Source organism: Clupea harengus, chromosome 16 (genome assembly GCF_900700415.2).
Source record: "Clupea harengus chromosome 16, Ch_v2.0.2, whole genome shotgun sequence".
In the NCBI taxonomy this organism is placed as follows: Eukaryota; Metazoa; Chordata; class Actinopteri; order Clupeiformes; family Clupeidae; genus Clupea; species Clupea harengus.
Window position 1 is genome coordinate 22,590,753 of NC_045167.1, and position 12,500 is coordinate 22,603,252.

The 12,500-nt window shown below is 46.2% G+C and overlaps 1 protein-coding gene across 2 annotated transcripts in view; it reads left to right on the forward strand.

Annotated features, from left to right (window-relative positions):
• The window catches only part of anks1b (ankyrin repeat and sterile alpha motif domain containing 1B), a 293,688-nt gene that overhangs the window by 239,254 nt on the left and 41,934 nt on the right, over positions 1–12,500 (forward strand). For both annotated transcript variants that reach the window (XM_012828021.3, XM_031582966.2), the window contains exon 17: positions 2,333–2,485. In XM_012828021.3, coding sequence (XP_012683475.2) covers positions 2,333–2,485 — 153 coding nt within the window. The remainder of the gene's footprint in view (positions 1–2,332; positions 2,486–12,500) is intronic.

The window sequence follows — 12,500 nt, forward strand, 5'->3', positions numbered from 1 at the left end:
CATATAATGTATCTATGGGGTAATTGCTGAAGAGCACAGACTCCCCACAGTATCTTCTCTTTTGCTAGATATGTACTGGTCCAAGATTATGTTTTTTTTATATTGTTTGATTTGAACTTGATTTTACTCTTCTGAATCACACTCAATTAACTTGATTGATTTTACAAATCTTACAGATCATTAACAGGCCTCTTTTCTTACAACTACTCTCACTTACTCTCTGGGAGCCTTAATCGTTTAGTACATGCAGACATTTGTTTAAAATTTTTTTCATAATTATTTTCACAGTCGTCGATTCTGTAATTATTTTCTAAAACACCAGAAAAGTGAAATAAAAAGCCTACTTGCAAATATAAAGCATATTTATAATTGAGAAATACATATACTCATTCCTACAAAAAGCCGGTGAACTCCCCTGACTGTGAGTCTGATAGGTGCGCCCCATAGGGTATGAGTCTGATCTCTCTCTCTGCTCTCTCTCTCTCGTAGGTGCGCCCCATAGGGTATGAGTCTGATCTCTCTCTCTCTCTCTCTCTCTCGTAGGTGCGCCCCATAGGGTATGAGTCTGATCTCTCTCTCTGCTCTCTCTCTCTGCTCTCTCTCTGCTCTCTCTCTCTCTGCTCTCTCTTTCTCGTAGGTGCGCCCCATAGGGTATGAGTCTGATCTCTCTCTCTCTGCTCTCTCTCTCTGCTCTCTCTCTCTCGTAGGTGCGCCCCATAGGGTATGAGTCTGATCTCTCTCTCTGCTTCTCTCTCTCTCTGCTCTCTCTCTCTGCTCTCTCTCTCTCTGCTCTCTCTTTCTCGTAGGTGCGCCCCATAGGGTATGAGTCTGATCTCTCTCTCCTCTGCTCTCTCTCTCTGCTCTCTCTCTCTCTCTCGTAGGTGCGCCCCATAGGGTATGAGTCTGATCTCTCTCTCTCTCTCTCTCTCTCTCTCGTAGGTGCGCCCCATAGGGTATGAGTCTGATCTCTCTCTCTCTCGCTCTCTCTCTGCTCTCTCTCTCGTAGGTGCGCCCCATAGGATATGAGTCTGATCTCTCTCTCTCTCTCTCTCTCTGCTCTCTCTCTCGTAGGTGCGCCCCATAGGATATGAGTCTGCTCTCTCTCTCTCTGCTCCCTCTCTCTGCTCTCTCTCTCGTAGGTGCGCCCTATAGGGTATGAGTCTGATCTCTCTCTCTCTGCTCTCTCTCTCTGCTCTCTCTCTCTCTCTCGTAGGTGCGCCCCATAGGGTATGAGTCTGAATCTCTCTGCTCTCTCTCTCTAGTAGGTGCGCCCCATAGGGTATGAGTCTGATCTCTTCTTCTCTCTGCTCTCTCTCTCTGCTCTCTCTCTCTCTCTCGTAGGTGCGCCCCATAGGGTATGAGTCTGATTCTCTCTCTCTCTCTCTCTCTCTCTCTCTCTCTGCTCTCTCTCTCGTAGGTGCGCCCCATAGGATATGAGTCTGCTCTCTCTCTCTCTGCTCCCTCTCTCTGCTCTCTCTCTCTCTCTCGTAGGTGCGCCCCATAGGATATGAGTCTGATCTCTCTCTCTGCTCTCTCTCTCGTAGGTGCGCCCCATAGGGTATGAGTCTGATCTCTCTCTCTCTCTCTCTCTCTCTCTCTCTCTCTCTCTCTCTCTCTGCTCTCTCTCTCGTAGGGGCACCCCATAGGATATGAGTCTGCTCTCTCTCTCTGCTCCCTCTCTCTGCTCTCTCTCTCTGCTCTCTCTCTCGTAGGTGCGCCCCATAGGGTATGAGTCTGATCTCTCTCTCTCTCTCTCTCTCTCTCTCTCTCTCTCTCTCTCTCTCTCTCTCTCTGCTCTCTCTCTCGTAGGTGCGCCCCATAGGATATTAGTCTGATCTCTCTCTCTCTCTCTCTCTGCTCTCTCTCTCGTAGGTGCGCCCCATAGGGTATGAGTCTGATCTCTCTCTCTCTGCTCTCTCTCTCGTAGGTGCGTCCCATAGGGTATGAGTCTGATCTCTCTCTCTCTGCTCTCTCTCTCGTAGGTGCGTCCCATAGGGTATGAGTCTGATCTCTCTCTCTCTGCTCTCTCTCTCGTAGGTGCGCCCCATAGGATATGAGTCTGCTCTCTCTCTCTGCTCTCTCTCTCTCTCTCTCTCGTAGGTGCGCCCCATAGGGTATGAGTCTGATCTCTCTCTCTGCTCTCTCTCTCGTAGGTGCGCCCCATAGGATATGAGTCTGATCTCTCTCTCTGCTCTCTCTCTCGTAGGTGCGCCCCATAGGGTATGAGTCTGACCTCTCTCTCTCTCTCTCTCTCTCTCTCTGCTCTCTCTTTCTCGTAGGTGCGCCCCATAGGGTATGAGTCTGATCTCTCTCTCTGCTCTCTCTCTCGTAGGTGCGCCCCATAGGATATGATGGGAACAACCCCACGTCCGTGGCGGAGTGGCTGGAGTCGCTGGAGCTGGGCGACTACACCAAGTCCTTCCTCATCAACGGCTACACCTCCATGGAGCTGGTCAAGAAGATCTGGGAGATCGAGCTCATCAACGTGAGTGCAGTACTTCCTGCTTCCTGTTTCCTGTTTCCTCATAGCTCAATCAGACACAGGAAGTGGCATCACGGAGTGATGATGGTGGACCGAGGGGATGTCAGGGTACAAATTCCGCTGACAGACGCTGGCTGTTTGGGAATTTTAATGTTTTCCCTTTTGCTTGTTGATGGCATTTTGAATTGCATTTCACCTGCTGATGGTTATGTTGGAATGGACAGTGCACATTTCGCGAAACAGTTTCCATGGCAACATTTGCACTTTTTTTGTTAGCTGATATATTAAAATGGTCAGGCCAGTTTAATTTGGTATGATGGTTTTAGGGGCCCCAGACAGAAATGAAATCTGATCATCCCATGGTACTGCTTGGGCTGTGGATTGGTTGATCTTATCTCTTGTGACAGAGCTAGGACATCGGGTGCTGGTAGGAATACACCACTCCAGGATATCGTCAACTGAGAATTAACAAGGCCCAAGTGCACTTTTGAGAAAAATGTCATTGAAAATTCAGAATCAAATGACTCCCATTCTATAAAATGTATATGATTATTTTTATAAATAATGTAATATTGTTATTATGCACCCAATCCTATTATTTATATTATTTGGTGAAGAAGAAAAAAAACATGTGGACATGTCAGATAGCCCTGGTTCATTCTCAGTTGACGATATACCAGACTCTTGCTCTTGCCATAGCTGCCATGCTGTGTTTGTCACTAGGTGGCCTATCTGGAAAGAACAGAATCTTGAGGTGTTACCTGAACCGGTACTATAACCCTAAAACAGGTGAGATAGTTAGAGACAACCTCTTAACCCTCCAGTTCTCACCGGGCAGCTGTACCAGGGACAGCGGTGGGCCAGAATGTATTCTATGTTCTTGCAGCTCACCTGATAGAGCAAACTAGAAGGTCATGGGTTTAGCATTAGCATTGGGAGCACGCTTACCAATTACATTTTATAGCTCATTTTATTTCATTTCATTTAGATATTTAGCAGGCGCTTTTGTCCAAAGCGACGTACAAGGGAGAGAACAGTCAAGCTACGAGTAATAGAGACCTAGTGTAACAATAAATACTACTTTACATAAGAAATAGAAAAAAGAAATAGAAAAAAGACGTGCAGGAATGTAACCGCTGTAAGTGCAAGTTAAGCACTAGTCGAAGTGCCAGTTAGGAAGGGAGGTGCTCTCTGAAGAGTTGGGTCTTCAAAAGCTTCTTGAAGGTAGAGAGGGACGCCCCTGCTCTGGTAGTGCTAGGCATAACTGAGATAGCTTGACAGGACACATAGCTGTACGATACTGTAACTGACATTGGATAAAGTCATCCACTAAATGTGAAGAACCATGTGAGATCAGAGAGGGATCTGGGTGGGTCACATCCGACCCAGAATAAGATGCTCACTTTGAGACGGGGTCCATCCCTGCTCTCATCCACCAGATCACTTTGAGACGTCCTGATGCAGGGGGGGGGGCACCATCACTGCTCTCATCCACCAGATCACTGCCCTTGGGTTCCACCGCTGACTCACACACCCTGACTAAGCCCAGATAGATGACGCTGACAACTACAGAAAACTTTTTACTCCCCCCCACCCCCCCCCCCGCCTGAACTTCTCACCTCCTGTCAGTGGAGCCCATTAGCCGGCTGCAGCGCTGAGAGAGAGAGAGAGAGAGAGAGAGCCTGAGGAGAGCCACTCCACTCCTGGGCAGACGTGTCCTGTCACGCTACCTCAGTTATGGCTGCAGAAGCCATCTCAAGTGCACAGACTCCAGCAGGGGCAGAAGAAGACAAGGCAGGGGCAGAAAAGACCAAAGCCCAAAGCCAAGGCAGGGGCTTTAAGAATCGCAGGCATTTATCTGCGTCAAGTTCGATCAGCAGACACTTGGTAAGCGCAGTGTTTATTTCTGGGTGTCTGGTAGCGATGCAAATTGAAGGCTTGTGTAGGTGGGAACTGAAAGGGCCTCTAGGGTCCTTGTACTAGCATGGCAATGCAAAGAGAGCAGCACATACAGTACGGTCATGCATTACAGCTGGTCTCATATAGCCGGGTAGAACCAGACCCAGTCTGGCCTCGCTCCCTTGGGGATTCACTTTAATTGTACACATTCTTCTTGCTCCCGCTTCAATCCTTCTGCGTTTGCTAGCGTTGCCACTCCTGAAATGATCACTTCATCTAGCCCAACGCTGCCACCATTGTTGTAACTACATTTCAAACAAACGCTTCATTTCAACGTTATCGCACAACTCGTTGATTGGAGGGCCACTCGGAGTGGACCATTGTCTCATCGTGTGAAAAGCAGTTTCAGACAGTGAGAGAGAGGGTGTGTGTGTGTGGGTGTGTGTGTGTGTGTGTGTGTGTGTGTGTGTGTGTGTGTGTGTGTGTGTGATTACGTGTGTGTGTGTGTGTGTGTGCGTGCGTGATTAAGTGTGTGTGTGTGTGTGATTAAGTGTGTGTGTGTGTGTGTGTGTGCTCCGGCGGAGCCAGGAGAGGTCTGACATGCTAATGTTACACAAGTGGCTCTTGTGTTGAGGACATCTAGTGTACATCACCCCAACAGCCAGGCTCTCTGTTCCACCGAGGCATACGAAAGGAGGTAGGAGGAGTCATACGAGGTAGGAGGAGTCATACGTAAGGAGGTAGGAGGAGTCATGCGTAAGGAGGACAGATGTGGGAGGAGTCATACGTAAGGAGGTAGGACAGAGCACAGATGTAGGAGGAGTCATACGAAAGGAGGTAGAAGGAGTCATACGAGGTAGGAGGAGTCATGCGTAAGGAGGTGGGAGAGAGCACAGATGTAGGAGGAGTCATACGAAAGGAGGTAGGAGGAGTCATACGAAAGGCGGTAGGAGGAGTCATACGAAAGGAGGTGGGAGGAGTCATACGTAAGGAGGTAGGAGAGAGGACAGATGTAGGAGGAGTCATACGAAAGGAGGTGGGAGATAGGACAGATGTAGGAGGAGTCATATGTAAAGAGGTAGGAGGAGTCATACGAAAGGAGGTGGGAGGAGTCATACGTAAGGAGGTAGGAGAGAGGACAGATGTAGGAGGAGTCATACGAAAGGAGGTAGGAGAGAGGACAGATGTAGGAGGAGTCATACGAAAGGAGGTAGGAGGAGTCATACGAAAGGAGGTGGGAGGAGTCATACAAAAGGAGGTGGGAGAGAGGACAGATGTAGGAGGAGTCATACGAAAGGAGGTGGGAGAGAGGACAGATGTAGGAGGACATGTAAAGTTGTGCGTCTTCGATTTCAATTTGATGATATTTGGTCATGTCAAGAACCTTTATTTTTAAGTGTATGCAGCTTTTTTGACATTTAGGTTTTCGACATCTTCAAATTCAATTTGAGGATATTTGGACATGTCATGACAGGTCAAAGAGAGACACACACCCCAGTCACCCTCACTGTGCTCCACAGGCCACTATGGAGTCAAATGTAAGAACAACCGTTACAAAACCAAAATATATGATAGCTGAAACACATCAAGTTACTGACAGTTTTCTTTCCAGTGGCAACTGTTTTTGATGTTGTTGGTGTTTGCAAGGCAAGGCTGTTGGCTGCTGGCTAGTTAGCTCGCTAGTTTTTTGACAAATACTCCACGTCTCTTCAACACTTCATTCAAGTGTATAACAGAAAACACTCCACTCCACTCCACCGTAAGAGGAAGTGGCATGTGTGTGTCAGGTCATGAATACATATGGAGCGCAGCGGAATAGTTTCAAATCGCACTCCACACACACACACACACACACACACACACACACACACACACACACACACACACACACACACACACACACACACACACACACACACACACACACAGACACACACACAGACACACACACACCCTCCAGGGAGCACTCCATTAGCATGCAGGAGGTGCTTCCTGAGGGGAAGTGTGCTCCCTGCTCCCTGCTCCCTCTCTGGACGCAGCGGGGGAGCGAAGCCTCTTTGCTCTGCCCACAGGAAGGAGCGCAGGAGGCGCGCGGGAGGGGGGGGGGGGGGATTCAGGAAGTGGATTAAGGTTGCCCCCGAGGTACACCGATCCGTGTCTGCGGTGCAGGAGATTGGGTTTAGGGCTGATCGTACCCAAAGCATCGTGATACACAGTGGATAATGTCCCAGGGCACTCGTGGTGTAATAGAATGTGTAGGCAACCTGTGGGTAGTGTGGGGTAATCCTTTGGGTAGAAGCCCCTGCTTAACATAAATGTAGAAAATGAGATAAAGAATCTCTTTAACGAGGGATTCCCAAAGGACCAGGAGGAGGGAATAAGGAGCAGATACTGGACATCTCTATTTGGGGGTCAGACCAAACTAGACGATATCAGAGAGGTCCTTAGTGCTTGGTCACACTTACACAAAAGAGAAGGACAGAGTCAGTGGGAGATGTTTGCTTAATATTTGGGAGCCACTTCTGGATCAGGTGTAAGCGATGCCACAGATCTGACTGCAGTGCATCACTAGCAGGCAGAACAAAACGATTGCAGAGAATCTGGGCAGATGCAGAGAGTGGATTATATAATGACGTGGGCTGTGATTTCTTTGGCGGAGAAAAAAAAAGAATAACACCCACGCAGCTGAAGTACAACTCAACACAGAAATGCAGCAGAAATTAGGCTGAAGTTCTCTCCACAAGGGGGCAGTAAAGATTTGACAGTGGTAACCATTTGGGGCAAATTGGTGAGAGAAATACATGAATGTGTGCGTGTGTGTGTGTGTGTGTGTGCGTATGTGTGTGTGTGTGCATGTGCGTGTGTGTGTGTGTGTGTGTGTGTGTGCGCGTGTGTGTGTGTATGTGTGTGTGTGTGTGTGTGTGCACATCATCAGTGAATGAACAGTGTGAATCCCTAGGCTCAGTGGTAAATTAATGAGCAGAGCTTCATTACTGCTGAGTATCTGATGTGTGCTGATTGTGGAGTCTAGCTCACAGAGGACTGCAGGACTTGATGGGGGGGGGGGGGGGGGGGTGGGGGGGGGAAGTGATGATATGACAGATGTGTATTGTGTAATGTGTATGTGCATTTATATGTGTATCTGTATTTATATGTGTATCTGTATTTTGGAGGAGAACGAAGGATGGTTGAGTGTGTCTGTGTGTGTGTGAGACACACACATGCGCACACACGTCAAACCTAATTCTTCTTCATGTCTTTGTGTAGTACGGAGTAGATCATTGATAGAGCACCCAGTCATAAAAGGAAAGGAATAATACAACTTCAAAGCATGCAAAATCCATTGTGTGTGTGTGTGTGTGTGTGTGTGTGTGTGTGTCTGTGTGTGTGTGTCTGTGAGTGAGAGAGAGGAAGATAGAGAATAATAGATACTGATGCAGAACAAGTGATATGAACAGATACAGAGAGATAGCCTTGGCAGGTCAGCAGAAAATAGCATTTCTCGAGAGCTCAGAGTAAATCATAATCGCCCGGGGCAACAGATGCTCGGCAACCAGGGAGACAATGGAAAGGCGCAGGGCATTGTGGGAGGCTCTAGTTTAAAATAGCCTCCCATGACTAGACCACTGGACTGGATTAAAGATACTATACTCTCTGAACAACACATCTAATCCTCTGTCTTCTCTCTCTCTCTCTCTCTGTCTCTCTCTCTCTCTCTCTCTCTCTCTCTGTCTCTCTGTCTCTCTGTCTCTCTCTCTCTCTCTCTCACACACACACACACACACACGTACAATGATGAATAGAATGATAGAGAATCCTCAGTTATCAGTGGGTGATGCTACTGTTTTGAGGAAGAACTATTTAAACCCTATTGTTGTAATAAGCCGTGTGTGTGTGTGTGTGTGTGTGTGTGTGTGTGTGTGTGTGTGTGTGTGTGTGTGGTCAACCACGCTGTATTTCTGTCAGTCATTTTGACACTACACCAACTCACAGTTGGAGAAAGTGCTGATTCTGGTATAGTTATGACCACTAGGTGGCATCAGAATCCTGTTGTTTAAATCAGCTGAAGAAAAATGACTTTCTCATCCATCAGGAACACTCTAGTCATGAACACATGGATACATTAGTACATTTAAAGAACTAAACTAGTTTGGAATGACTGAGAGCACAATTCATTTCAGTTTTATGTATGAAACATGCTGTGGGTGATTCGCAGTAGTAGGTGTGCTTTGTTACTGTACTTCAATGCCATTTTTCAGTCATTTGTACGTACATTTTTATTTAAACTTAAAAGTTAGGTAGAAAGCAGTGCTTTTCTAACTGAAACTGGAACTTCTGACATTTTGACAAGCACTCTTTCATTCCATGTGCTAAAGCAATGTTACTGTTTAATACTGCTGCACATTTAAAGTTAACAACTCTTACTTGAATTTAAGTAGGTTCTTAACCTTTTTTTGGGTAAACTTTCCACACAGTATCTACTTTCTAAGTACTTTAAGTGCATTTTCCACACCTGATGATTTGTGTGTGGGTGGGTTCAAACATACAAAGCATAGTTGTGTGTGTGAGTGTGTGTGAGTGTGTGTGAGTGTGTGTGAGTGTGTGTGGGAGTGTGTGAGTGTGAGTGTGTGTGTGTGTGTGTGTGTGAGTGTGAGTGTGACTGTGTGTGTGTGTGTGTGTGTGTGTGTGTGTGTGTGTGTGAGTGTGTGTTTGCCTACCAGAGTGTAAGTATGTGCCACATTCATCATTCCATACAAGTGAGAACCTGCTCAGAGAATGTCTCAAGGTTGTGTGTGTCTGTGTCTGTGTGTGTGTGTGTCTATGTGTGTGTGTGTGTTTGGAAGTCAAAATAGATCTTACATGACCAGTCCTCTGGTAATATCTGCTTTATCCACTTATCTTATCTAGGGTAAGTCACTCTCTCTCGCGCGCACTCTTTCTCTCTCTCTCTACACCCACAGTAGACCTTGCCACTTCAGCGTTGCAGTCATCACACAACCACACACACACACACACACACACACACACACACACACACACACACACACACACACACACACACACACACACACACACACAAAACACTCATGGCCTTAACCTATATGATTCATGTTTTTCCAAAAGAGTCAATATGTAGCCATGTATAGTGTATGACTGCTTGTGCTTGTGTGTGGTGTATGTCTCTCTCTGTGTGTGTGTGTGTGTGTCAGGGCTGCCAGTGTCAGCTTGGAGTGAGATTTTTTCCAGTTGGGGGGGGGGGGGGGGGGGTTGTATTAATAAAAATAAGGTCTAACAATACAGCATGAAGCTATAAAGCACACCGTGCTGTATACATCATTTTATAACAAGTTAAATATGTGAGGGCCATTATAGCCTATCTTTATTTTTTTCCGGGAACCAAACCTAAGCTGTCTGTTTACCGTCTGGTTATGAGTTGATGTGCTAACTCCTGAGACATGCTACATTTCACATACTTTATATAGCCAGAATACCTAACAATGCTATCTCAAAACCTTTACAAAAGTCCAATAAAGCATTAGCCTAGCATTAGCCTACAACCACAGCGCTATGCTAGTTGTACCGTTGTCACTCTATTGTGTTTGTTAGGAGTGGATTAACATCTACTGGCAGTTTGCATTGGATTTTTTTATTTTATTTATTTATTTATTTTTATTATTGATGCATAGTACAATACAATAACACAAAGAACATCATACATTACAGCAGTACATTAAAACAAAAACAGACAAATGACAATGAACAATGACAGAAAAGAGACAGAAAAGTTTGCATTGGAGTGGGACTGCCCTCATGAAGGTGAATGACATCACAGGCTCAAGGTCTACAGCTGTTGGCTGAGGTACTTCAGGTAAAAAAAAAAGAAAAAAAGTAGGACCAGATGACCACTGTTACCCTGGTTACTCGAGAATTTCAGACCGTTGTTGTTGCTGCACGCACTGCTGTGCCTTCACTTAAAATAACTAATTTGACATTACAGATGAAATGTTACCATAAAAAAAAGCGTGTGTGGTATGAGATCCGTGTCAGTGCGTAAGAGTCGGCAGCCCTGGCGTGTGTCTGTGGTCTGAGTGTGTGTGTGTGTGTGTGTGTGTGTTTGTTTGTGTGTGCTCTCACAGTCAGGAAGCTGTCACGAGGGGCCTGCGATGGTAGGCGGCCAAAAAGTCATCAGGCGAGTAATAATAGTTTAGCTCTTTTATTCTGGTGACTGTTGCCATGACGGCTCGCGGTTACCATAGAGACCACTTGCGTGGACTTTGTGGATGATTAATATCTGATGTGTTTTGCGCCTGCATACGTACAGTTTATACATATTTCATCATTCATCAAGCCAAATAGCTACTACTAATTTATCAATTCATAAATAAGGTCACATCTTCACCAATAGATTGTCACGTTTGAGAATTTATACTGAAATTAAAAATTAAAGAATAATGTCTCAATATACCCAAATGTCACTGCAACTACAGTACGACCTTTACCCTTCTTATTGAGTCTGCATTATTTCACCATCTTCGTCAAACATTGACAGATGATCTTGAGGTATACCAGCTCACTTCCTTCCTTCCCTTTTCTAGTGGTTTGTAAGGGGTGCGATAGGGGCCAAATCACCCAGCCAGCGTGGAACAACCCCCTGCTGGGTAAGAGGGAAGGGCCACCCCTCTGGATTAAAGGGGGGTGTGGAGGCTTCAGTTTTAGAGCAGGACAGAGGTGCTTAGGGTGCATGGATATTGCCAGGTAGCGTGCGTGCGCACGCGTGTGTGCTGTCGTAGTTTGGATCTGGTATCTGGTATTGGTCTGGTATCAGATCAGTGCTGAGTTGGTCCCTGAGGTGGATGATGTCACAGTGTTTGGGCTAGGTTGTGTGTGTGTGCTCATGTGTGAAAGTGTACATGTCCAAAAACCTGTTCTGCTGTGTACTACAGTCCTGATCCCATGTTCATTATCTCCTTGGTGTGTGTGTCTGTGTGTGTGTGTGTGTGTGTCTGTGTGTGTGTGTGTGTGTGCGCACGTGTGTGTGTGCGCGTGTGTGTGTGTGTGTGTGTGTGTGTGTGTGTGCTGGACTCTGTTTCCCCGTGTTCATTACCTCCTCTGTCACCCCTCCAAATGCACAGATTGTCACACACCATCATACCAGATGGTGGCTGCCTTCGTTAGCACAGCAGGTTTACCAGCCACTCAAACACTCACACACACACACACACACGTACATGCATTCATACACACACACACACACACACACACATATATGCATGCACATACACACACACACACACAGAAATTTGCACGGGATCAAATGTACATTTCCAACATTACTGATTGGAACCATGGGTGTATACAAATATAGCAACCCTCTCCCACTCACTCCTGTACTATGTGTGCAACATACACACAATATACACACAACATACGCACTCATACACACACATACGTTTAAACACACGAACACACACATCATCAACGTGCCTTACTTTCCTCAGGCACTGCGTCAACTAATCTACTTTGGTTACATCGTGTGTGTTTGTGTGTGTGTTTGTGTGTGTGTGTGTGTGTGTGTGTGTGTGTGTGTGTGTGTGTGTGTGTGTGTGTGTGTGTGTGTGTGTGTGTGTGTGTGTGTGTGTGTGTGTGTGTGTGTGTGGGAGGATGTGCTGCCTGCTCTGCTGATGTATTCTGACATGTTTGGCATAGTGGGGTATAAAGCATACATGACCAATAATAGTGAGATTTTCTATGGAAACTATTAATGTCCGTGTGTGTGTGTGTGTGTGTGTGTCAGTGTGCTTTATTTTAGTAACATTAAATGCATAAACCCACAGTAGCAGTTTCATACTTTGTAAGGTTTCTTTTAGCATCGTGGTTGTATGTAATTACAAACACCAATAAACAACCTGTTTTAGTGATTGGGGCTTGGCTATAGACCACTCAGGTTACCTTCTCTCTCTCTCTCTCTCTCTCTGTCTGTCTCTCTTTCTCTCTCTCTCTCTCTCTCTCTCTCTCTCTCTCTCTCTCTCTCTCTCTCTCTTGGCCACACACACATACACACGTAGTGTATATGAAAACACACACAGACTCACACACACACACACACACACACACGTAG